This window comes from Rattus norvegicus, chromosome 13, assembly GCF_021556685.1.
Source record: "Rattus norvegicus strain SHRSP/BbbUtx chromosome 13, alternate assembly SHRSP_T2T, whole genome shotgun sequence".
Taxonomy (NCBI): Eukaryota; Metazoa; Chordata; class Mammalia; order Rodentia; family Muridae; genus Rattus; species Rattus norvegicus.
The window spans coordinates 96,413,816-96,440,567 of NC_141546.1; the positions used below are offsets into that span (position 1 = coordinate 96,413,816).

At 47.3% G+C, this 26,752-nt stretch overlaps 1 protein-coding gene across 1 annotated transcript; it reads left to right on the forward strand.

Moving 5' to 3' along the window:
- Nucleotides 1-12,158: 12,158 nt before the first annotated feature.
- Srp9 (signal recognition particle 9) lies at nucleotides 12,159-20,299 on the forward strand. Its single transcript, NM_001126095.1, has 3 exons — nucleotides 12,159-12,383; nucleotides 16,698-16,766; nucleotides 19,266-20,299. Exons 1-3 carry the CDS (start codon nucleotides 12,312-12,314, stop codon nucleotides 19,383-19,385), a joined length of 261 nt encoding a protein of 86 aa, NP_001119567.1. The 5' UTR covers nucleotides 12,159-12,311; the 3' UTR covers nucleotides 19,386-20,299.
- Nucleotides 20,300-26,752: the final 6,453 nt, after the last annotated feature.

A 26,752-nucleotide genomic window follows, 5' to 3' on the forward strand; every position in this document is an offset into this window, starting at 1 on the left:
ACCTGCGTTTGCTCCCCGGGACCCACATGGAAGGAGGGACAAATGAGCCAATGCCAGCAAGTTGTTCTCTGACCTGCATGTGGGGCACGACACCTGTGTGCGTGTACACACACATAAGTAACTTAGAAAGTTATCTCTTCAATTGTAATGAATCATTCTGGGCCACCCGAGCAGCAGTAAGAAGTGTGTCAAAGTGGCTAGGGGCTAACAGCCTCTCCTCGGAGGTGGGAAACTTTAGCCTTGGTTTTGGAGCATAGCTTTCTGGTGTCTTCTTCTGGACATAGTCACTATTGCATGGGGGCTGGGGGGAGCAACCAATTACAGGCCTAATTATCTTCCTTCTGCCGCTTTCCTGGCAGCAGTTGCCAAGGCTCTTGCCAAATCTCTGCTTCACCAATACCTGGATTCTGGGAGTCCCCACATCTCAAGGGGAAGCTTCCCCATCCCAGAGCAGCCAAGAAGCTTCCCAACACCGAGGCAGGGCACCAGAGGTCAACTCTGTGAACTTTAAAGCAGCTCTCCCCTTGAGCTCCTCTAGTCCCAGCAACTGGATAGAGGGGAGGTGGTGGTGCCAGCCACTTGGAATGGCACCAGAAGATGACACATGGGTAATCAACACATTTGCCCTGGCCCCCATCACTGCACCCAAGGAAGTTGAAGGCATCTGCAAGGCCTGTTTGTGCTTGTAGTAAGAGCTCCTCGGGCAGGGCTTGCTTGGAGCACAGGCTGTGTGGGCCTCACAGCTGAGCACAGCTGGAGATGAGCCAAGAGCTGGCAGGGGCAAGCCAGTGTTCTCAAAAGGTGACCCCTACACCTTTCGCCTTTCAAAGTAGTCCTTCTACTTCTGCCCACAGCCTAGCCTGAGACTTGTTTAAGGTCTGCTGCTGGGACAGGAGAGCTCACTCTTGGAGGGCGCTAGAGCTGCCGAGGCTTTTTTGACTGGTAAAAAAATGACTCAGCTCTAAAAACCCGGGTGCCTCAGGGGCCTGAACTTGCCGAGCAGGGTTGTGGGTGGAAACCAAGGGGCCATCAGTTAGAGCTCCAAGCTTGCATCCCCAAGGGAAGTATGCTGAGACGTTATGAAAACAGCAGAAACTGGCTGGTTTTAGGCTCAGCAAGGTTACAGGATACATTGACCCACTACTTACTCCATCCCCATTTTATGTGGAAGGGAGGGGGGTCTTCTAGCAGCCCGGGTTTCAGCTGAGGTAGAGAAGGGAGGCTGTACCATGAGGAGCAAAACTAGCCGTGTTCCACAAGCCTTGTCCGTGCATTCGGACGGCTCCAGAGAGCCCAGTGCATATATTCAAGTCAACAGCTGGACGACTGCAGAATCTGTCAGTGACTACGAGGAATACTGCCCTTAACACTTGGCATGTGAGGTGCTTATTCGGTGCACTGTCATCTTGGGCACTAGTGAGGACTTACAGACCCCAGGACTGTCTGTTTGCATGGCCCTGTCTGACATACCGAGCCACAGGGCCAGTGCCAGCCCTCTCAGCTTCTGCACTCAGAAGGTATTTGAAGAGTAGCGAGGCTTCCAACATTAAGGGAACGGACATCCCATTTGTGCTTGGCCCTGGTCGCACACGAGGGACATAGAACACCGAGTCTTAGCTCGGAGCTTTGCACATCACATGCTATTCTCCTCTCCCACGGGGATGCTGGAAGGCTGCGCAGTGTTTGGAAGGGGGAGTGCCAAGGAGAGCAGTAAGTTGGCAAGGAAGGATGAGGGCTGGGGAACTGAGTGCAGGGCTCCCGGGGCGGAGTGGGGAAGCTGACACAGGAGCCTGCCCCTTATCCTCTCCATCTGCTCCTCCACAGTCACGCAGCACTCAGTGGCCAGAGGCTCCAATCCTTCTCTGTATCTCCTGCTCTGAAAGCTGGAGCCCTCTTGTGTGCTGCTTGCTGCAGCCCCAGGAACCGTGCTGCAGTCCGACACCAGGCCATTCCCAGGCTTCAAAGCAGGAGGGTGGGAGGATCTTCCTCAGCTCAGCTCCAGCCCGCACTGCCCTCTCTAAGGCCTCTTCACCAAGGGGTTCACTAAGCCAGTGAGGTCATCATGGTATTCCCAGGACCCCCCACTCTTCTTGACCCCGTTAATAGCACGGTTGCTGTGTCCTTGCTCGCACGTCCCTGGAGGTGCCCTTCATATGATGTACTTTGCCCTTCCCTCTAAATTCCAGCTCCTTGGCACAGCCTGCATAAAATGACTCTGAAGAACCAAACAGTACCACCTACGGTCTCATTCCATGCCCTGACCCCCTTCCCCAAACCCAAGAAGGCTCTTGCACCAGGAGGATGCTGGGTTAGGGTCCCCTGACCTTTTGGACTGGATGACCAATGAGCGGACAGCTGTGAGCTATCAGTATTCCACAGTCTCTGTTCTCCAGGCCACCCAGAGGGTTTCCGCAGCTGAGCGGAGCCCTCTGCTGAGTAGAGATGACATCTGATTCATTAATTAAAGCAAACACTGTTCATCCAATGCTCTGGGGCATGGTTTAAAAAAAGAATCCAGAACATTTAACATTTGATAAAAATAGCATTTGTCAGCATAGAGGTAACTTAAGTTTCACTCCAAGCCCCTTCATTCCAAGAGCACCCCGACCCTGTCCCGGTTCCCACCCTACCATGCTTCTTTGTTGACAAGGGAAACCCTGCCAGAGTTTGCTAATTGGGTTAATGGAGTGACTATATAATTGTTCTCTCTCCCACAGCCCAGCCCACCCCACTGGCTGCTTTCCGACTACCTGCCTCTCTCTCTCTCTCTCTCTCTCTCTCTCTCTCTCTCTCTCTCTCTCTCTCTCTCTCTCCACTTTCAGGATAGTTAATTCGCAACAACAACTTCCATTGTCGTCCACATCTGGGACTTTGGGGTTTTAAGTGAAGCTCCCTGAGGCAGAGGGCAGAAAGTGCTGCTATTTTGATTTGTGTGGCCTACAATGGGACCATTCTGTGGGGTTTCTGGGCAGTGTAGAGCTACCCAGGGCGAAGGGAAATCGGAGCCTAGAAGGGGTGGGACCTGGGCCAGAGAAGAAGAGGGAGGGACTGGGGAGAGGTCTCTGGCAGGGTCAAATCCCGACCTTTTCTTCCAGCTACTGAGATTTGAATTTCATTTTAATCAGATGCAGGTGAAACCTACAGGGCTGAGCCTCAGGAATCTCACTCAGTGCCTTGCCTTTGACCTCTTGTCTCTAGAACTGGCAGCCTGTACCAAGGGAGGTAGCCCTGAGGGTGGCTTCACTGGTCTCTGAGGTTCAGTCAGAACCTCTTTGTGCTCAACACCCTTGGGAAAGCACCAACTCCTACCCCCCCCCACAAGACAAACCAAAACACCCCCAGGCGTTTTGTCCTGTTGCTTTTGGGGGTGTGTTTTGTTCTGTTTGGAATCTGTTTCACTTAAAGGGATTATTACTTGTTCCAATCTTAAAGGCATCAGCCTTCTTGAGGTGGGGCACAAGATGCAGGCAGACAGCCTCCAGGACCTCTGAGGTGCACTCGGTGTCGGTGTCGCAGAGGTGGGGGGAGTTTGCTCCCAGGCTGCTTCCTACACCTGGATGCCCTGAAGGCTCTTGTGCTGGCCACCCTTGTTGCCCTTCTGTGACACCCCTTTCTGCCCCAGTCTCAATACAACCCTGAGGCAGTGCAGGGATTCTGCACGATGGACCTGGCTGGCAGCATAGTCCAGGAGTCGAGCAATTACCTGTTCATGTACTAGCGTCAGTACTAGAAGGTAAAAATAAGTAAAATCATGCTAGGTATATCATCCTAGCACTCAGCGGGCAGACACAGGAGGATTGCCACAAGTTTCAGACCTTTTCTCAAAAAAAAAAAAAAAAAACCAACCAAACAAACAAACAAAAAAACCCAAACCCCCCAACAAGGAAAAAAAAAACAAAACCAGAAACAAAACCCAAAAAACTTAAACACTCAAGTAGCCCACCACTACCACAACAGAAAACAACCAATAAAGAAATTCCGGGGACTATTGAATTTGGGGAGCTGGCGATCCGACTTGGGTGGCCTCTCCCCACCCTTCGAACATATGTTGTATGTACACTGACAGTTTATGTTGTCTTGGACTCAAGACCGAGTTACCCAAACACCTGGGCAGGCGAGGGCTGGTAAGACTTCTGTGGAACCCTAAGAATTGTGCGCCCTCTTGTGGACGTGCTCCAACAACGCACATTTCGCCCTCCAGGTAACTCTGACTGACCTCATCTACCTCTCTTATTAGCTTCTAAGCATCTGCTGTGCCTCTGGGTTCTCTGAAGCCCGTCTACTTGGCTGGCAGACGCAGGAATAGGTGCTCAATAAGTAATCAATTAACACTGGATTGGAAATTCCTGACTAAGCCTTTTTGGTGAAAAGAAGTATCAGGATTGTTTGGGTGACTAAGAAGGGAAACTGAGGAGACAGGAGAGCATCTGAGTGTCAGTGTGCGCAAAGGCTCTTGGGAAGCAGCTCAAGGCTGATCTCCATGGACCCACATTCAAGAGTCCCTGGATTCTGAGCAAAAGGCTAAGCTGTGTTCCTGCTGCTCGGAGCCTGGTCTCCTCAGGAAGGGCTGAATCGCGGCCGGTACTTGGCTTAGATCTTCTGCACAGCACTGCCCTCCTCCGGTCACAGAGCCAAGGCTACCGAAGCCCTTCTGCTGTGAGGGCCTCCTCAGGTTTCCCTCCCTCCTTTCCTGTTCTGGACAAACAGGTTTTTAAGTTAGCAGGTGTGTCTTACCAGGCCTGCCTGGCTTTGAGTCCATGAAACCTGGGAAGGTACAAGAACAAAGTCTTCCTTGACTGCTGCTGGCACACAGTGGGTTCTATAAATATTTAATTCGGGAAAATAAACATAGCCACACACATGCTTGGCATGCCAGCTGCACTCGGGACATTTGGGACTATTGTGATGCCCCTTAGAGGAAGAATTCGTTTAAGGATCCACACCTGTTCTAGAACAGTTGCAGCCCTGTGTGCAGAAGACAAACCATGGAAAACAGAGAGGGACAAAAGTTCAAGCAGGAGAAACAAGCCCAGAGACAGTCATTCCACTCAAAAAAACAACTTGAGATTTCCCCCCCTTCTTTTGCAGAACTTGAGTGAAACTCAGGATCTCATGTATATTGGCCAAGGTGCCAGGTCAACACTTTACAGAGAAGAGCCCCTTCCTTCCCTGTCTTACCAGCTACTGTCCCCATTCGTTACTGTCCCTGTGGCTGAGATAAAATAGCATGACAAAAGCCACTTAAGGAAGGAAGGACACTGGTTGGCTCACAGTTGAAAGTGTCAGCCCCATCAAGGCCGGTAAGTCAACGAGGCAGGAGTCTGAGGCGTCTGGTCAGGTCACGTCCTCAGTCAGAACGCAGAAAACAATGACTCTGCGCTGCTCCCTTCGTTGCTGTTGCTTCTTGTGAGTCAGAGTTTCTCTCTACAGTCGGGCTGTCCTAGAACTCACTATAGAGACCATGCTGGCCTCCATCTCGCAGAGATCTGCCTGCCTCTGTCTCTGGGGTGCTGCCATCATGCCTGGTTTATTTTATCTTTTTTATACTGTCTGGGAGTCCAGCCAGGAGAATGGTGCTGCCCACAGCACTTCCACCTCAGTTAACCTGATCAATAGAATCCCCCCACAGGCATCCTCATGGCCTGTCTCCCAAGTAATTATGGATCCCATCAAGTTGACGATTGAGACTAATCATCATGCTGGCCACCGAACCTTTTGGGTAAAAGATATAGAACAAAAGATAAATAGCAGACGAAACAGGGTCTACCAGTTCTCCGGACTCAGAATGCTCTGGCCCTCGCTGGGGCAAGCTTATGCTCTCTTCAGTGCACAGGTGTTTGCATACTTGCCTTCTTGCCTCTGCTCCTGACCTTGTTAGCCTTAAAACATTCTGCGTAGCACAATGACCAGCCTGTAAGAAGAATGGGGCTTGAAGTTACAGAAGTCCTGGCTGTTACATACAGCACATGAGTGACGACAGGCTGCCAATGCGAAGTCTTAAGGAGACAGGTATTACAGCTATCGCTTAGGCAGTGTTATGATTTGCTGAAAAACTGTCTTAATCTTTCAAATTCAACTCTGGGCTTAGCCCAGGACCTGGCAGTTCAGAGAAGTGGTCTAGACTCAGTATTAATCCAGGCATCCTACAGCATAGTAGCTAAAACTAATGACTGGTACCTTGGAATTCCAATGCCCAAGGGAGGCAGGGAAGGCTGTCATGAAGCTGGGGCAATTTTCCATAAGTGCAAAACAAAACTCTGGAGCAGAAATGACCATCTTATCGTGACCAAGCCAGCTCAGTCAGTCAATGTGTTCATGGGGAGGGGGGGGGAGGATTAAAAAGAGGAAAGACAGGGGCTGGGGATTTAGCTCAGTGGTAGAGCGCTTACCTAGGAAGCGCAAGGCCCTGGGTTCGGTCCCCAGCTCCGAAAAAAAAAGAACAAAAAAAAAAAAAAGAGGAAAGACAATTAGACAACACTGTAGCATGACCCCAGCCTGTTCTGAGGCTGAGGTGGGTTTATTTTTTTTCCCAGTCTGCTTTTATACCATTTTAGTTGCATGCAAGTAATAAGGTCAGTTCTCGGTTAAGGGAACAAGCAAGGCAATAAACACAGATAGTCAAGGCACAAGCAGGGCAATAAACAAAGTCCTGTGATTGCTTTTCTAAGGGATTTATCGGGATGACCAAGATAAAAGAAATGCCACATTCCTCGGCTGAGTTCGCTTTGAGCTTTGAGCCCAAATGTAAATATTCTTATCAGAGCCTACTTCCCTGTCCTGGCACAATGTCAAATTTCTGTCAGGTTTCTGGAAGCAGCCCCCAAAACTCTCCACATTATAGAAACACCATAAGGTGATTTCAGGATGCAGGTAAAATTTATGACAATATTAATGAGCCCCATGCTCAGTATAAGAGCTAGATTAAGTGGAAAAAGAGGGGCCGTAACTACAGGTAAATGGTGACTTCAGTCTAGAAATAGTCTAGACATCTAAAGCGAATGAATTTCCTAGACTGGGTTGGATCATGTAGAATGTGGATGGAACAGAAGAGAGCTACAAAATTACAAAACTGAGGGGGAGGGAGACCTTGGCTGGCTGTTAGGGTCTATAGGAGCTCAAGATGGTAAATCTTCATTTTCAACTGGATGGGGTTTAGAATCACACAGAAACACAGTCCTGATTATGACTAGGAGGGTGTTTTCAGGGTACAGACTCCCTGAATGTGGGTGAGCCTTGGGTGAGGAAGAAGGAAGAAGTCAGCCAAACACCAGCATCCACCCTCCTTTGCTTCCTGATTATGGACATAGTATGAGCAGCTGCCTCACTCTCCCATTGCCATAACTTTCTGATAATGATGGGCTGTATTCTCAAATTCTGAGCCACAATACGTTTCCTTCCTTAAGTTGTTTTTCTCTGGTTTCTCTTCACAGCAAAGTGGAAAATGAATAGTGTTTGAAAGTGGGTTCCTCCTGGGTCTCCATGGAAGAGGAGATTAGGGATCTATCTCCAAGGGGCTGGAAGGAATAGGCTCCTGGAGCTTTTAGGAATGGAGCTATCTTTCAACTGTAGCTCGACTACAATTAGAGACATGGACTTGGTAAGGTTTATGTTGGGCATTGGATGGAGGTGGACCTTTTAGAATCACCATGACTCAAGGGAAGAAGGATCTGATGTAAGAACTGCGGGGAAAGAAGCAACCAGTCGTGTAAGGATTTAGGGGAAAGGACCTAGTGGCCACTCCCCTGTTTGCGTCTGGGATAGCAGAGATGAAATGTCGATTTAGCAAGTTGACTGAGGAAAGTTAGAGGAGAGAATAGATACTAGCCACGGGGAGGACTAGAAATGCCCAGACATTGAGCTAGTCAAGGCATATCAAAATTACCTGGTGTATCACTCATGAATTTGGAGAGCTTTTGGGCAGTGTGAGAGTGCGGCCAGCAGGAGGCCGAAGAGGTTTAACTAATTCACTGCTTCTGGTAGTCTTTTATTCTGTGGGCGGGTTTTTAAGTAAACCCCGATTTACTGGATTAAACAAAGGTAAAATCTGGAAAAACTAAGGTCAAGCTAGAGGCTGCATATACTCTTGTAGTCAGAGATGGCTTTGATTGCCTGTACCCAGAATATAATATACTGAGATCGACAAGGAGCCTCAGAATTAGTAAGGAAGTGGTCAACATGGAGAAAAGTTGTACCATAAAGGACTCTGAAAGAGTCAAGATGAGGGGTAGTCTTGGGGTAATTTGGGATCTTAAGGAAGAGATTAGAAGGAGACAATTGAGTTGTCAAGTTGCCAAAACTACTGTCATCGTGAAGCTTGGCGAGAAATTGATTAAGAGTTACATTAACTCTTTTTACCTTTGCAGAATATTAAAGGTGCCAGGTGATATGAACATATTGGAAATGAAATCTGAGCCATTATCAGACTGTGGGGACTGGACCACCTCTGAGACAGTTCTTGGTGGAAAATGCCTTTGTCTATCCAGAGAGGATACTCAGTAGCTATCTGCTTCCTTTGCAAGGGTGCGTGTAAATAAAATCCATTTACCAACTTATCGTTGTAGACAGGCAGCATGGTTCCTCTAGGCTACACAGAAGTAGAAGGGGAGCAGGTGTAAGGCTCCCCTCTGGATTGGTTTCACAAGTAGGGGAGGCTTTAGAAAGGCATCACAATATCTAAGGAGCACTGTGTCTGTGAAGACAGACTCTATTAGAATTTGGAGGGATTGAGCCCTCAAAAGCCCTCATACATACCTCAAATATATGGCGTAATAAGAATTGTTTGGGCTTCTCACTGGGAAGGAACAGAGAGCATAGCCCGTTTTCTGGGCTTTGTAACCATGTCTCTGGAGTGGGTGTGAAACCGTGGTCTTTGAGACCGAGGAGGATGGGATTGGGAATTAGACGGCCTTGGGTAGAGGCTTAGCTGCCAGTTTAGCCGCTCGGTCTGCTGTTCCCACGAGAAATGTCCGAGTGGTCATTTTAGTGGGCTTTGTAATGTATGATGCCATCTGAATTGGCTTCTAGAGGTCCAATCCTCAGGAGCATGTTTAACCAAGAAATAGGCAGTGGAGGGGTTGGGGATTTAGCTCAGTGGTAGAGCGCTTGCCTAGCAAGCACAAGGCCCTGGGTTCGGTCCCCGGCTCCAAAAAAAAAAAAAAAAAAAAAAAAAAAAAAAAAAAAAAAAAAAAAAAGAAATAGGCAGTGGAGAGACCTCCTTTCTCTCCAGATGGCTACACGGGTTTGGGTTACATAGAATCACAGGATGACTCTGTGTGACTGTCTCATTCTTGCCCCAAGCTAGAGGGCCCTGGTGAGAGTAATCAGTCCTGCTCTTGGGGCTGATGTGGAATTACTTGGAATGATCCAGATTCTATGCCCTCTGTGAAGTTCACTATTGCATACTCTGAGTGTCCCTGTCTTATGTCCATAAAACTACTACTATCCGTGAACCAGGCAGCCCTGGCTTGGGAGAGTGGAGAGAGAATGTGGAGATCTGGGCTAGTGTAGTGGGAAGGTTGATCGTCTCTCACAGGAATGTTATAGACAGATTAGTGTACTAGATGCTCTTCTCACTGCTCTGACACAATGGCAGACAAAAGCCACCTAAGGAAGGAAAAGCAAATGTCTCAGTGTGGGATACAGGAGTGTGGGTGGCTGGTCACACTGCTTCCAGTCAGGAATCGGAGGGATGCTGGTGCTCAGCTCACGCTCTCCTCCTATGGTCCAGGACCCCAGCCCACGGGATGCAGCCACTCACATTCAGGACGGATCTTCCCACCCCAATTAACCTAGAAACTCCCTCACAAGTACGCCCAGCTGTCTGTCTACTAAGTGATTTAGGAGGCTGGAGAGGTGGCTCAGCGGTTAAGAGCACCAACTGCTCTTCCAGAGGTCCTGAGTTCAAATCCCAGCAACCACGTGGTGGCTCACAACCATCTGTAATGTGATCCAATGTCCTCTGCTGGTGTGTCTGAAGATGGCTACACTGATTTAAATACTGTTATATTGAAAATCAATATTATAGTAAGGTTTGACAGTAGGGTTGTAAGATTTAAGGTTTTGTAGTAAGTTCTGAAGCCTGGTTTTGTTGATTCTGCCTTGGAGAGATAAGCAAGTGGGCATAGAGGGCTCCAAAGTTTGAATTAAACCCCAACACTGTGGCCTGTCACTTGTACAGGTGCGAAAGAGGATTTTTTTTTTTTTTTTGGTTCTTTTTTTCGGAGCTGGGGACCGAACCCAGGGCCTTGCGCTTCCTAGGCAAGCGCTCTACCACTGAGCTAAATCCCCAGCCCCGCGAAAGAGGATTTTTAAAATTTGCTGAGACTGGTCTAAGAGAGGTAGGGTTGGGGGTGTTTACAAACTCCTCTTCCAATAGGTCACTCTGCTGGACTGTCATGTCTCTTTTGCTTCTGTTCTTTAGTGTTCTCACAGCAGCAGCACATGTGTCCCTTATGCTAAGGGTGTAGGTTCTACCTCAGCGCCTTCTTCTGAATCTAATCTTATTCATGAGTGATTTAACCTTTGTAGTGATGACTCCACTCACCACCCAGCCTCCTGGGAACCTGAGTTACAAAGCCCTAACATTTATCTTCAAACAACCTCCAGGTGGACTGACCTCAGATCGCCTTCATTTCATCCCCCCCCCCCCCCGCTTTTCTTTTCTTTCTTTTTTTTTTTTTTTTTTTTTTTGATTCTTTTTTTCAGAGCTGGGGACCGAACCCAGGGCCTTGCGCTTCCTAGGTAAGCGCTCTACCACTGAGCTAAATCCCCAGCCCCTCCCCCCGCTTTTCTAAAAACCTAAATAATTACTATTTATTTAGCCCAGCTATCATGATGTTCTCTTTCTAGGACCACCATCATTCTTCTTATTAATTTTTGCTTATTTATTTAAAAACAATGTCTTTCTAAGTAGCTAAGTTTGGCCTTGGTCTAAATAGCAGGGGCTTCCCTCAAACTCATGACACTAAAGAAAAAGAAAGAATAAAAGAAAGGAAGGAAGAAAAGAGAAATAAAATGAATGAAAGGAAAGAAAGAAGAGAAAAATGAAAGAAAAAGAAAGGAGGAAAGAGGGGTTGGGGATTTAGCTCAGTGGTAGAGCGCTTGCCTAGCGAGCGCAAGGCCCTGGGTTCGGTCCCCAGCTCCGGGGGGGGGGGGGGGGAAAGGAGGAAAGATAAAATTAAAAAAGAAAAGGAAGAGCTCAGGAAGAGGGAAGGTAAGATGGGGAGGAGAGAGCGTGGTTCAGCTCCATGGCAGAGACCTTGCCTAGAATGCATACTTCCCAGCACTGTAAACCCCCAAACAAGACAAAACAAAACAAAACAAAAAACCGTTTATAGCTGCCCAATGGACAGGGAAATGTAATTTATAGTAAGAGAAAGCATATTTGTGGGACCAGGAGTGAGGGCAGAGAGAACGAATTATCAGGAAGCACGAAGAGATTTCTAGATGTGAAAAACGTCCCCATACGTTGCTTATGACATTAGGCAAGTAGGTATATGCTCTGTGGGTGTGTGATGTGTGTATATGTATTTTTTTCAGAACTCTTGATCATTTATTCTTAAAGCCGATATTTACTGCACACATAAAAAAATAGCCCAGTAAAATTTATTTTAAAAGCTATCCTGTGCCACACACTGCCTGAAGAGAAGACTCAAATTTCTTATACTAGCAGACACCACAGTGTGGCTTCCTTCTCTCCTTGCTTCTCCTCTTACTCCATTCCCTTAAACACTGTCCATTTTAAGTACACTGCAGATCTAAAATGTGCCTAGAGGTCTCGCCCTTCTCTACTCCCAGTTCAGTTTGTCTCACCTCTGTGACCTCTTTTTTGTTCCCCTGACCCGATACAAAAGTCTATCACAGAAAGCTTTTGGTGGGGCTCCTGTTATGTCTTCCCAACTCCGTGATTAGGCTTTGAGTGTGACAGCTGTTCCTTGTCATTACCACGACTGCAACTAGGGTACCGGGTCACAGAGCTGCTGAGTCTTTGGAAAACCAGAGCCTGACTTTATAATCAATCATAGCCTGGAAAGGCAGCACCGACACCACCCCTCCAGTCCTGCAGGCGGCGCTGTGGCAGCCGCCCGCCCATCTCCCGACCGCTCTGAGCGGAGGCCCCACCCCCTAACAGCATGCCTCCTGCCCATTGGACCGGCGCGGCCGGGGCTGACCAATGGCGCAAGCGCTAGTGCGCCTCCATCTTTGGGCCGCCAGAGTCCAGCGCTGTGGGCGGTTGCGGGAGAGCGGTGGGCTGTCAGTGCGACAGCGCGTTTCTTGCTTCGCGGCCTCGTTTCGCGCTGCCCGAAGCCGCGATGCCTCAGTTCCAGACCTGGGAGGAGTTCAGCCGCGCGGCTGAGAAGCTCTACTTGGCGGACCCCATGAAGGTGAGTCGCTGCAGGGACGGCCCCGGGACTGGGGTCTTCTCTAACCTTGGCGCGACCTGTGCACATCCAGGAAGCTGAATCGGTCTACCGGTGTCACTGCCCTCTCTCGTCTCCTTCCATCTGACACGGAGACCCATGGAAGCTCCGCCAGCAACCACAGGCAGAGCCTTTTCCGCAGCGGCGGGCTCCAGAGCAGGCTGCACCCGGTGGAACGCCTGACTTCCGCTATGGATTTGGTTGGTTTACGTGTCGCCGGCTCTTTCCTGTCCGTCACGTATTTTAGTGCCCCTTTCCCTTCCCACCAAGACGCAAGAGTACCTACTTACAAAGTGGTGATAATTCCGGTCCCAGTTGGGAAGAACCTACTCCACTTTTTTTTGGATAGTGGGGATTTTTAGTTTTTTTTTTCCCCGTGGGTCAGTTGAAACCTTGTGAATGCTTGCACTTATACGTTAGACATAAATGTTTGCAAACGGTTCATTCCCCAAAGCAGAACTACCCATTCCCATTTACCAGTCCAGAATAGGTTCCGGGAGAGACACAAAGGTACATTTCACCGTTCCTTAAAGGGTTGTTGAAGGTAAGGTAGATGCATTCGTGTGTGTGTGTGTGTGTGTGTGTGTGTGTGTTTGCGTGTGTGCGTGTGTGTGTGTGTGTGTGTGTGTGTACTGAATAGATGCTCAGCATGCAGAACTCACTTAAGAACGGGAAGAGGGAACCGACTCCTCAGAGTTGCCCTCTGATCACACATCACACATGCACGCGTATACATACACACACACAGTAATAAGTAAAAATGTAAAAATACATTGGAGCTGGCAACTTGTAGTGGCAGTACTTACCTCAGACTTTTTACAGGGAGCCATCTCTCCAGCCCACAGGAAGCATCTTTTAAAAAGGTTAATTCATGGGACTGGAGAGATGGCTCAGTGGTTAAGAGCACCGATTGCTCTTCCAGAGGTCCTGAGTTCAATTCCCAGCAACCACATGGTGGCTCACAACCATCTGTAATGAGATCTGATGTCCTTTTCTGGTGTGTCTGAAGACAGCTACAGTGTACTTATATATAATAAATAAACCTTTTAAAAAACAGCAAAAAAGGTTAATCCATTAAGTCTTATGTGTACCAGTGTTTTACCTGTGCGTTTATGGTGTCTGATGGGAAAAGAGGGCATTGAATCCCCTAGAACTGGAGTTAGGAATGGTTGTGAGCCACCACGTGGGTGCTGAGAACCAAACCTTTGTCCACCTGCAGCAAGACGAGTTGCTATTATGAATGGTCTTAGACCCAGGAGGGGACTGGTGGTGCACACCTGTAATCCCAGCATTCAGGATGCTAAAGAGAGGAGAGTAGAGAATTTGAGGTCAGTTTAGGCCACACAGTGAGGCCCTGTCTAGGGTGGGGTTGGGGAGAAATGTATTGGTGGGGGGCATTAGAACTATAGGAAGACCAGGATAGACAGTAGAACATTTTGAGCCATTCTTGTTATTTTTTTAAGATACTCTCATCTCACGTGTCCCAGATTGGCCTCATTAATTTCCTGTGTAGTTGAGAATGATCTTGAACTCTGGATACTAGTTCCCCCCTCCCTTCTAAGTCTTTTGAGGTGGCCATGTTAAGCCCAAACTGCCCTTGAACTGAAGGTCCTCTCCAGCAGCCCAAATGCTGGGATAACAGGCGTGTAACACCCTTCCTGGCTTTATGTGGTGCCATTTGTTCTAGTTTCCTTTCTGTTACTAGGAAACACCCTGGCAAAAGAAGCATGGGGCAGAAAGTATGTATTTGTGTTATCATTCCAGGTTATAGTCTGAGGGAAGTCAAGGCAGAAACCCGGAACTGCTACAACCATACTCAGAAGCAGAGAGACGGTGCAGCCGTGCAGCCTGCTGGCTTCTGCTTGACTTAGTCTTAGCTGTCTCCACTCATACAGTTCAGGGCCCAGCACTAAGTTGGTTGTCTTCCTACCTCAATTGACAGTTACGACAGCCGGCTCATACCCATAGGCCAACCTGATAACTGCAGGCTCCCTTCTAAGGTGACACTTCAAACTAATTATCCTATTGCTCTTAACATTGACACGATAGTTCATTGGTTTCATGTGCAAAGTGATAATAAATGGCAAGGTAAACTAGGTATCTATGAGGTTGTGTAGTTTGTGACAGTGGTGGCTTCTTGTACTTTCATATGGCTCTTCTCTCTGTCCTTTGCTTTGACATCATTTCCTCAGTTGAGCAGTGTGCTGTACCGTGTATAAGATTTGTCCAGAAGGGCCTGATACTGACCATAGTATCCATTGTCTGAATTTAGTAAGAAGACAGCAACACACATGGAGTGACTCTTTGATGATGTAGCTGCAGGGAGTTGTGGTGATGGAAAGGAGACAGCAGAGGAGAAGCTGCCCAGGGAGAAAACCCTAGTGGCCTCCAAACTTAAGTAGAAACCCTGGGTCTGAACCCCAGTCCATTTGATCCTTGGAGAGCTAACGAAGACAGTTTGTCTGGTCTCTAGAATTTATGTGAGGGAATTCTGCCTTTGGTACCCAACATGTTTAGTATCTTTTCACCCTTTACTCTAACCTCCATGGCTTGAACTGAGATGCTATTTCTTGTGGACTGAGAGAGCCTGTGGTTGGTCTATCTTCCTTTTAGTCCCTTCCCTTCCTGCCACCCATGGTCTGAAAATACAGACACTGTCCTGTCCTTTGCTTAAAACCAGTTCTTCGACTGGAGAGATGGCTCAGTGGTTAAGAGCACTGGCTGCTCTTCCAGAGGTCCTGAGTTCAGTTCCCAGCAACATGGTGGCTCACAACCATCTGTAAAGAGATCCGATGCCCTCTTCTGGTGTATCTGAAGACAGCTACAATGTATTCATATAAATAGAAAAATAATAAATCTTAAAAAAAAAAAAAAGAAGCAACAAAACCAGTTCTTCATCGTTTACTGAGTGATGTCCTCATTCCCACCCACACTGTCTTGATTCAGTCGTTCTGGCATTAGACTTGGTGAAGCCACAGAATATTGATATATTTTGTTTTACCAGTTTACCAGTATTTTTCTTTGTAGGACTTTTTAAAAACAGACTTAATTCACTATATTTTTCTTATAAAAACCCTTCTGTGGTAGCCAAAGATGGAGCCTGGGTCCTCTGAACAGACACTCCGGCGTGGGTTTTCACAAAGCAGTCAGCGAATTCCTGATAAGGAGACTTGACTAATACAGTCTCTTTCCAGAGGACTGGGGTCAGGTAACTGTAGGTCTTGGAGGTGGCATCAAAGGTGGCCTCGGCAGAGTTGCCCAGGGTGGCAGTGCAGCCCCGGGCTGATGTATGGCAGTCATCTATACCGGCCATCATGAGTAGCTTCTTGGGCAAAGGAGCAGGGACAATGCCAGTGCCTCTGGGGGCAGGGATGAGACGCACCAGCACAGAGCCACGTGGCCTGTCACTGTGCATGGAACACTGTGGGACCTGCTAGTCTCTCAAAGGGACAATGGAGCACTTGGCCAAGATGATGGTTCCTCGGCTGGCAGTGGCTACCTCCTTGGAGCATGTAATACCAAAACTGACATGACCATTGTAGTCCCCAATAGCAACAGAAGTCTTGAACCTGTCCACTGGCCGGCATGACTCTGTGATGGGCAGGAAGATCAGGTAGATCTGCTCCACGACTTGATCTTCATGTCCTTAACTTGGTGATGGGTAACGAGGATCCACTCCTTACCTCCCTGAGCTCATGGTCTCCTCTGTGTCCACAGCCCCCAACTCGGCTGCTGAGTCACTGCCATGGCCTCCCTAACTCCCGCTGAACCAGGATCATCTGCCGTTTAGTGTTTCCCCCCCAAAAAGAAGAAGCCTGTCTAGGAATTTAATTTTAATTTATTCTGTTTTGTATCTGATTATTTTGGTTGGCTGAATTCAAAGTTCTTAACTAGACAGGAACCTTGACTTTTTGTCTCTGTGCCTATTGAAAATGGAAGCCTATTTTGAACTGTAACAGTGTTTTTTATCTAACAGTTAAAATCCTTCAGGTTGCCACACTGAAATCATTTTAAGTTTGTGCGGGGGCTTTGGGAGCAGGATAAGGCTGTGGTTCTTGATGTTTCATGTTTTGTTGGGGGGGGGGTGTTGGTTTTGTTTTTGTTTGTTTTTTTCTGAGACAGAGAGTCTCTGTGTAGCCCTGGCTGTCCTGCAACTTGCTCTGTAGACCAGGCTGGCCTCAAATTCAGAGATCCACCTGCCTTTGCCTCCAGAGTGCTGGGATTAAAGGTCTGCCACCAGTGCCATCTGTTGTTTTTAAATAAGTATTTTTATTGCAGGTACGTGTGGTTCTCAAGTACAGGCATGTTGATGGGAATTTGTGTATCAAAGTGACGGACGATCTAGTCGTAAGTACACACTGGTTTGTTGGGTTGGGTTGAGTTGACTGCTTGTTTGAAGTTGTTCTTGTAGACAGTGCAGATGACCTGCTAGGTGCACGCATTCCACATGAAAGAACTTCATTCTTGAGTTCTTCTCTTAGACCAACAAATAACAGACTTGCTGCATGAAGGCAGTGCGCCAGCTATGGCTTCTTCAGACCTCACCAGAGAAACGGACACTAAAACTGAGTGGTTTCCTTTCTCATGGTGAGAAGCAAGTGATTATATAGCCTTTGCTTTTGTCTTTGAGACAGGTTCTGACTGTCCGTGAACTCAGTGTGTAGACCAGGCTGGTCTCTAACTCACAGAAAGTTTGTATCAAAGGCATGTGCTACCATGCTGTAAATGGTGATCAACCAAGCCAGGGGCTTGTTACTGTCTCTCCATCCCTCTCTTCCTCCCCTCTGTCAGTTGATCTGTTCATGCAGCTCTCCACCTACCGGAACTGCTCCTAGGGTGAGCTCCTCGGTGCTGTGAGGAGATCTCTAGCCCAGTGCTTCCTTCACCTCAAGTTCCAGCTGGTCTCCTCCACTTGCGTGTGAAGGCCGTTCTCTGGTTGGGAGTTCTAGCCCTGGTAGCTCTATTTTATGTTGGCTTTGCTTTTCTGTGTTCCCCTCTGCTAATTATTAGATGTTTCTGTTGTGTTTTATAAAAGAAGAGCCAAGGATATGTTTGATAGAGGCAAAGTATGGTGAGGTGGGAGGGAGGGGTGCCTCGGCAGGCCCATGCTGAGGCATCCCTTCCCCCTGAGGTATCAGCCATATGACAGGTGTAGTGTAGAATAGAGTTTATTTAGGACATGGGAAGGAGAGTTGGGAAGGGAGTAGAAATGAGAGTGGAGGTTTGGGGGGTAGGAGAGAAAGGAGAGGCTGGCCAGGAACATGTGGGGAGGGGAGAGAGGGAGAAAGAGGTCAGGGAGAAAAGAGAGGCAGAGAGAAGGGCAGAGAGCAAGGAGTGGGCAAACAGCCCCTTCTATAGTGAGTCAGGCACACCTGGCCTTTGCAGGGTGACTGTGGGGCGGAGCCTAGAAGAAATGCTAACAGTCTCCCCATAAATACTGCATTTTACCAGTACTGAGGCCTCGGTTGTCTTTTGTGGCACTTCTGGAGCAGTTCATTTGATTCCTGCAGTCTGGTCCTCCTGTATTCCTGCCTGCTCGCACATTTATGTATTTGGTCCCTATCTTCCTTCTGAGTCTCTTTGACTAATTCTGAAGTGATGACATTTTCCTTCATGCAGCTGTCAAAGTTAGCCTTTCCAGAGTGGGTCTTTTCAGCTCTTTCTGCCATTAGGCGTGTTGTCACCCACCTGCCAGAAACCTGGAGTCTTAGGGTTTACTGCTGTCAACAGACACCATGACCAAGGCAACTCTTAAAAGGACATTTAATTGGAGCTGACTCAGAGGTTCAGTCCATTATGGGAACATGGCAGTGTCCAGGCAGGCACAGTGCAGGAGGAGCTGAGAGTTCTACATCTTGTTCTGAAGGCTGCTAGCAGAATGCTAATTTGTAGTCAGCTAGGATGAGGGCCTTAAAGCCCAGGCCCACAGTGACATGCCTACTAATACTGCCACTCCCTGGACAAAGCCATTCAAACCATGACACCTGGCGTGGCATTTCCCCTTCTTTTCTCTTGTTATGGTATATATGAAAAAGTGCCATTTTCATCCCTTACCATATGTATATAACATACACACACACAGAGACCCTCTCTCTCTCCCCCTCACTCCCTCCCTCCCTCCCTCTCCCTCTCCCTCTCCCTCTCCCTCTCCCTCTCTGTCTTTCTCCCCCATTCAAGGGCCTTTCACACACTACATATGCTCTATTATCTCTAGCTCTGATGGAATGATTTTTTAAAGTGCAAACTTGATTAACTCCCTTTAAAAAGTCCCTTTAAACTTCATCCTCATGTTCCCTCTGACTTTTTTCTTCATTAGTTAAGAGACTATTTTCTCAAGTAGGAAATATATAAATATATAAATTCACCTTAATAGTAAAGATTGTCTTTTGTTTCCTGATACAGGGTCTCATGAGCCCACACTAGCTTCAACTTGCTGGGTAGCTGAGAATGATCTTGAACATTTTAAACTTTATTTATTTTCGGTGTTTGGGCATTTTGCTGCATGTATGTCTGTGTGCACACACATGGCCAGTGCCTTAGCAAGTCTGAAGAGGGCATCAGTTCCCCTGGGGCTGAGTTACAGGTGGTTTTGACAGTGGGACTTAACTTGCAATGTTTGAGCGTTTTCTAGAAGATTTTCTTTACATTTCATCTAAGGCAGTGGCACTTAACAGTTAAAGTAAAATTGAAGGGAAAGCCCGGAGCTGCAGGCCGCTCGTGTGACACCTGAGAGTAGAGCAGAATGAGGCAGACAGGGCTCTGGGTGTTTGCCCGCTCACTTGCTCCCGTCACCTCTAGTAACGAGTTTTGCTCAGTTTGTATGTCTTTCTGTTCATTCTCTGACAGTGTTTGGTGTACAGAACAGACCAAGCTCAAGATGTAAAGAAGATTGAGAAATTCCACAGTCAGTTAATGCGACTTATGGTGGCCAAGGAATCCCGCAGTGTCGCTATGGAAACAGAATGAATGGTTTGAAATGAAGACTGTTATGTTCTTGGGAAGTAAACAGCTTTTGAAACTGAGAAAGTGTTGGGACGGAAATATTTATATAACGGAGCTGTGGAAAGCTGGGAGACCAGCCTGTGTCCTAAGGTTTGTTTAGAGAGTAGGAATGTCAGGGTTTTCAGTTAGAAAACCTTTATTTTTGGAAACTGAATAAGGGATATCTTAAAACTTTTTGCTGATAATTTGATGTTGGACAAATATATAGTTATTTTTTTCTGGTAAATTCATATCAGTAACTTGTTGAAGAATTGACAAGAAAAGTTCTTTCTAGATTGTGTTTAAGAGGAAATAAAATGTAACTTTTGCTGTGTTGGTATGTGTCTTTTGAAGTGTGACATATATCCGTTTCTAATAAACACGGGATAACTGGGATCACCCGCTCTGCGGTGCCGATCCGTCTGGTGTGTGAAGAGCAAGTCTCTACCTTTCTTGCCAGGTTCAAACCGTTTCCAATGGATGCTTGCTGAGCCATGAGTGACTTGAAGTCTGGCTTTTAGTGACCCGAGCCAGATGCCAGTTCTGAGTGCACAGGCAGGGTGACGACGCCGATGACTGGGCGGCATGTGTGCAGAGCACTGGCAGTGTAGCTCCCACTCAGACTGAGTGAAGTATTAGCACAGCATGCCTCTCAGAACCCTTAGGTTCCTAATGAACCAGAAGCCCACCGTTCATGTGTAGCTGGTGTTTGTGAAACGCTTTACCATCTAAAGGTGATGTTCCGTGCTGTCTGCTCAGGACTGAAGGGAAGGGGCCACATTAAAGTAGTCTTTGTAAAAGTTGTCATGTTGAATAACTTGAAATTTTTATTAGTTATAAGAACTCTAGTCTGCTTTAGAGAGGTCAGTAAATAAAATATAAGCATACTATTTTTGTTGAAGTTTTGAATTTTTCACATAGGTTTCTTTCCTTTCCTTCTCTTTGTTTAGCTAGGGTCTCACTAGCCCTGGCTGGCCTGGAACTCACTATGTAGGTCAGGCTGGCCTGGAACTCACTATGTAGGCCAGGCTGGCCTAGAACTCCTCACCATGTAGGTCAGGCTGGCCTGGAACTCAGAGATCCACCTGCCTCTCCCAAGTGTTGGGACTGCAGGCTCGAGCCACCTCACCTGGTTTGTATGGATTTCTTGACTGGGTATCTGGTACCAACTTAATCTGAAGTGAATTTCAAGATGCTGCAAGTGAATGAATGCCTTTGTTCTTTTTCTCACCTTTTTATTGTGTTAGTCCCTGAGCTACTTGGTGATGGTAAAATTGTTTTCTTGAATTGGGAAAGTACAATCAAACATTACTTTGTTAGTGACAAGTTTTTTGGCTTTAGGTTTTCTCCCTAGAGCTAATGGGAGGAAGGGAACATGACCTTTTGCTTATTCACACTTATTTTTTACTACAACTGGAGCAGTCACTTGGAAGGGAGGGAGGGGCTTCTGTTTGTCCGAGTCCTTAGAACCCATAGTAAGACTCCAGCGGCCATATGTCCACAGTGGCGCAGTATTGTGCCCCAGTGTTGATCTTTCCTCAGTGTTTTGGGATCTTGGAATTAACTTGTTTGAATGTATTTCAGACATCTGTTTCATGACATTTGATCAAAATACAGGGCAGGAACTTAAGCAAGGCAGGAACCTGGAATATCTTTATATGTAAGTTAATTTTAAAAAAATAAAATGAGGGGTTGGGGATTTAGCTCAGTGGTAGAGCGCTTACCTAGGAAGCGCAAGGCCCTGGGTTCGGTCCCCAGCTCCGAAAAAAAAAAAAAAAAAAAAAGAAAAAAGAAAAAAAAAAAGAAAATGAGTACTGGGGAGACTGAAGCTGGAGGGTCGAGAGTTCAAGGCCAGCCTTGACTACTTGTTTGCCATTGAAATTGTACATTCTAGGGGCTGGGGATTTAGCTCAGTGGTAGAGCGCTTACCTAGGAAGCGCAAGGCGCTGGGTTCGGTCCCCAGCTCCGAAAAAAAGAACCAAAAAAAAAAAAAAAAAGAAATTGTACATTCTAAATATCTTCAGTTTATGGTTATACCTAAGTAAGGCGTTTCTGGCAGGAAAGAAAGACGCTGCAGTGAGTGTCACCTGCAGCTAATGGCCTGACTCACTGTAGTGGTCACACTGCCCCAGCTGCCCCAGTTCCCCAGTGTGACAGATGCTGGTCCCAGCAGCCAGCCCTCCTGCAATGCTTTCTGGTCCTCCTTCCTTCCTGTCTTCTCCCCTCTGTTCCCAGGCATCGGGCCACACTTGTCTTCACCAGTTGCTGCCAATGAGTCTCAGACTTTCTGTCCCAGCCTTGTGCTCTGCCTGGGAGACCCGAGTTAATGTCCATTTGAATTGCAAAGTTTTAGCATTGTTCTGTTGAGTATGAAGTTAGTTGAATTTAAGTGTCTCAGTTTCAGGTGTAAACTGGCATCATAATAATATTTATCTCAATTACAAGTGAATTAATACCGGTGTCTGGCATGTAGCAACTCTGCTTATTAAAATTACTGAATTAGAATGCACTCCATATTTAGAATACTCTTGATTTAATACGTTGCAAATGCCTTCCTCATTCTGTTATAGGTTTTTTTTGTTGTTGTTGGGGCTTTTTGGGGTTTTTTTTGGCCTAGGAATACTGTTTTGTGTTTCTAGAAATTGATTTGTTTTCTATTTGTATTTTCACACATTGCCATAAATTAAGTTACTTAAAATGACACGTTCAATTCTTCAGTGTACGAAATGAGCCTTAAATGCCTAAAAATCAAGGTGTTGGCACAGCTGGTCTTCCCTGGAGGCTGAGAAACGTTCTTAGCTTTATTCCTATGTGCCACCTGCCTTCCCACCTTCCTTCCCCCTCCCCCTTCTCTCTCCTCCTTCCCTTTCCCCTCCCCCTCCCCAGCTGTGTATGCATGTGTGTGTGTGTGTGTGTGTGTGTGTGTGTGTGTGTTGGTGTGTGTGTATTGGTATGTGTATATGTATATGTGTGTGTATTGGTATGTGTATATGTATGTGTGTGTGTTGGTGTGTGTGTATGTATGTGTGTATGTGTGTGTTGGTATGTGTGTATGTATGTATGTGTGTGTTGGTATGTGTGTATGTATGTGTATGTGTGTTGGTATGTGTGTATGTATGTGTGTGTTGGTATGTGTGTATTTATGTGTGTGTTGGTATGTGTGTATGTATGTGTGTTGGTGTGTGTGTGTGTGTTGGTATGTGTGTATGTATGTGTGTGTGTGTTGGTATGTGTGTATGTATGTGTGTGTTGGTATGTGTGTGTGTGTGTTGGTATGTGTGTATGTTATGTGTATGTGTGTTGGTATGTGTGTATGTATGTGTGTGTTGGTATGTGTGTATGTTATGTGTATGTGTGTTGGTATGTGTGTATGTATGTGTGTGTTGGTATGTGTGTATTTATGTGTGTGTTGGTATGTGTGTATGTATGTGTGTGTTGGTATGTGTGTATGTATATGTGTGTGTGTTGGTATGTGTGTATGTATATGTGTGTGTGTTGGTATGTGTGTATGTATGTATATGTGTGTGTGTTGTTATGTGTGTATGTATGTGTGTAGGTATGTATATGTGTGTGTGTGTGTTGGTTTATGTGAGTGGGCATCCCACATCTGGTTGCAGAGTTAATTTTTTTTTTCCTTTCATCATGCGGATACTGGGGATTGAACTCAGGTCTTCAGGTTTGGTGGCAAGCATCTTTACCCACAGCCTTCTCTCCCAGCCCTGTGACACTGTCACAGGCTCATGATGTCACAATGCTGACACCTTTTTTGACCTGTTCCCATATTGATCTCCTTTTGTCTCATCTCCTTAGAAGGACTCTTGTGATACACTAGTGCCAACCCGGGAGAGCCCCAGGAGTTTGTCATCTATAAAGATGTGGTCATAGGTTCTAGAGATTAGGATGATGTTAATCTTCTGGGCTGTCAGACCACCATGGCTATCCTTTGTTATAGAGAAACTTTCAAGTTTTGAATCACAGTTGTCCTTTGGACCTTGTGGGACTTCACTTTCAGATACCAAAATCCACACACACTCAAGTCTTATCTGAGATGGTAAAATGTGGTAAAAAATAATATGGCACAACCGGTTCCCACCTGGGCTCTCTCTGACCTGGGAGGTCACTCTCTCGATAGTTCTGGCTCTGGTGGAATATAGGAACTATCCTAATTTATCTCAGAGGCTCCATGCTGCCCCCAGGGTACTCTCTAACCCGGGCGGTCCGTGAGCCGTTCCAGTGTGGCACCTTGCCACAATGCTTTGCTTTCACACACAGTTCCCTTGGGTTGTCACCACACCTGGCTCACACATCCCAATTCCGTGGTGGGCCTGGTGCGTCCCACCACCACTACACCTTCTCTTGAACTCAATGAAGTCGCCACATGAAAGAACACATCACACAATAACCTCTGATCCAATTGATAAGGTGTAATTTGCCCATCTAGACAGCACAAAATCCTGTACACACCCATCCCTTAAAAATATTTATAGTAGGGACTGGAGAGGTGGCTCAGTGGTTAAGAGCACTGACTGCTCTTCCAGAGGTCCTGAGTTCAAATCCCAGCAACCACATGGTGGCTCACAACCATCTGTAATGGGATCCAAAGCCCTTTCTGGTGTGTCTGAAGAGAGCAACAGTGTGCTCACATACATAAAAATAAAGACTTTAAAAAAATATTTATAGTAACCTGTCTATTCATAGAAAAGATTCTTAACATCTGCCACCATGTTCTCCCAGCTCGCTCTCTCCTGCTTCTCCCTCTCCTAAAACCTCTGTTCCTACCTCCCTTCCTTCTCGTCCAATGACAGGCCTCGTTCACCTGCATAATGACATCAACCTACAGTAAAATATTTGTATACAAGAAAGCTGGGCAATGGTTCCCCAAAGACCCACTGATTACCCACTTCTGACAGTGCCTCAGTACCCTGTCCCTCAGGAAGTCACCTGGGCAGTAGGGGAGTTCGACACGAAGTGCTGCTTGCCTGGACTTTGGAAGGCCAGACATCAGATAGGACACAAACAGAATGCAGAGTGGCAGTTCTAGAACCCACGCGGTGGGCACAGGCTCTTGAGCAGCATAGCCAGGCTTTGAACTCCAGGAACACCAATCCCAGGCTCAGGGAGCCTGACTGATGACAGTCTCTGTAGTGCCATAGAACGCTTCAGACCTCGTGCTTGGTTTACGACACTTGCCTGACAGCAGCCCCACTCATGTGACCATCATTACTATAATAATGTTTTTGTTGCATTTAATTGTGGCTGTGATTGCGTCGCTGTGCCCACACCACCATATGCGTGTGGAAGCCACACGAGTTGGAAGAGTTGGTGGTCTACACCATGTAGGTCCCAGGGATTAAACTCAAGTTAGGTTTGGCAGCAGACACATTTACCCACTGAGCTGTGTCATGAACCCCAGTGTTACCTGCCATTGTAGATAACTGTCTCCTCCCCTCTTTGTGGCCCCCATGATAGACCGTCAGTACTCCCGGTGCTGGGCAGGGAGGTGCAGGAGACAGAGCCCTGGGTGGGGATAAAATATGCTGTTGCCCCTTTGTCTTTTAGCAAAGTGGGCTGCAGTCTCTCCCTTGCAAGAGAAGTATTTGCATTGCAGGGAGAATGTGGGCCGGGACCTGGATGGGAGTCCTGCATGTGAGCACTTAATGGACCTTAGCTGTTCTAGCCAGGCCTGGAGGAAGGGACATAAGAGCAGGGCATATGAGGGCTGGAGAGATGGCTCAGCGGTTAAGAGCACCTGACTGCTCTTCCAGAGGTCATGAGTTCAATTCCCAGCAACCACATGGTGGCTCACAACCATCTGTAAAGAGATCCGATGCCCTCTTCTGGTGTATCTAAAGACAGCTACAGTGTACTTATATATAATAAATGAATAAATCTTTAAAAAAATTTAAAAAAAAAAGAGCAGGGCATATGGTGGGGCAGAGCCGGAGAGTTTCTGGGTCTGGGATAGAAGTGGCATGGGGCTGCAGAGGAGGCGGGAGGTGGATAAGAACCTTATCACATGTCCTGGGGCCCTGTGTTGCTCATCCATACCCTCATCTGGCTCTTCCTCCAGACCACTCAGCTGCCTCAGACCTGCCTATGTTGCTTTCTCACCTGCTGGACTGGTCCTGTCTGTATACCAGGACATGCTTTGCTCTGACGTTCATGATGTCTATAGCATCTGCTACGCAGGGGCTCTGAATGTCTGCATCACCGCCCAGATCTGCTTGCTGGCAGTGTTGTGAGGCACCTGCTTCCTCTAGAGCCCCAGGGTCCTCATCTGTGGAGGGCAAGCAATGGTGCCTCTGGTGCCTAACCAGCAGAGGCTGCTGGGAAGAGAGACAGGAGCCTGGGAACTGCTTAGCCGTGTGCTTGTCTCAATAGACATCCCTAGACTGGGCCCTCAGTGACTGGAGCTCAACTGGAGCTCAAAAGAGATCTTTCTAATTAAGGTCTCAGGGACGGAAATAGGCCTTGAGTCCCAAGGAGGGAGGATGTGGGGGAAGAGAAAGCATTTGAGGCAGATATCCCAGGGAAAGGACACACAGGAAGAACACGCAGCAGAGCCAGCCCAGCCGAGCAGGCTGGACAACTGATAAGCAGGTGTAAACGTGAGAAGGGAAGAAAGTCGAGGCCAAGAGGCTGTGACCTCCTGGGAACTGGTGGCCGTATTTCCTGCCTACACAGATTGGATCTTGAAGGTATCAAGACAAGTAAGACCAGGCCACTGTCTCCTCTAAGTCCCTAAGGACAGAAAGGAAGCCTCCCAGCTCACCCTAGGCACCAGCTCATGGTACCATAGAACAGGTCCTGACCCAGGCTAGACCCCCAAGTACTAACAACAGGCTACATAATGGAGAGAAGGCAATTGATCCAGAGCTGGCTATAAAAATCTCTCCCGCCAATTTCTAGCCATGACCTCTGGTGTGTCAGATGTGCTCTGGTTCTCCAACTGGGAAATGGGATGAGAACAGTACACACTTTACAGTGGTAAAGAGTAGAAAGAATTACCAGTGGAAGGTATGGAGCTTGGCATGTCCCCAAACACGAATTGTTAAGATATTAATGGAAAGCAACTTCTACACGGGAGAGCTGGAGGTTAGAAGTGCTTTCATTCACTTTCATTCAGTTGAAGAGACCGGAGCCAGGGGACAGATCTGGCTTGTTCAGAGAATCGTGCTGTCCCCAGTGACTACAAGACTTATCACGGGGCTGAGCGGGCACTGCTGGCTGGCTCCGGCAGCTGGGAGGATGAAGAGTTATGGGCATTTGACCAAGCTTAGAGTAAGCAAGCTGGGACCCTCAGTAACTCCAGCCTGACCCTTCTCCAAGTTCCTCCCTGGTGTGGGGTCAGG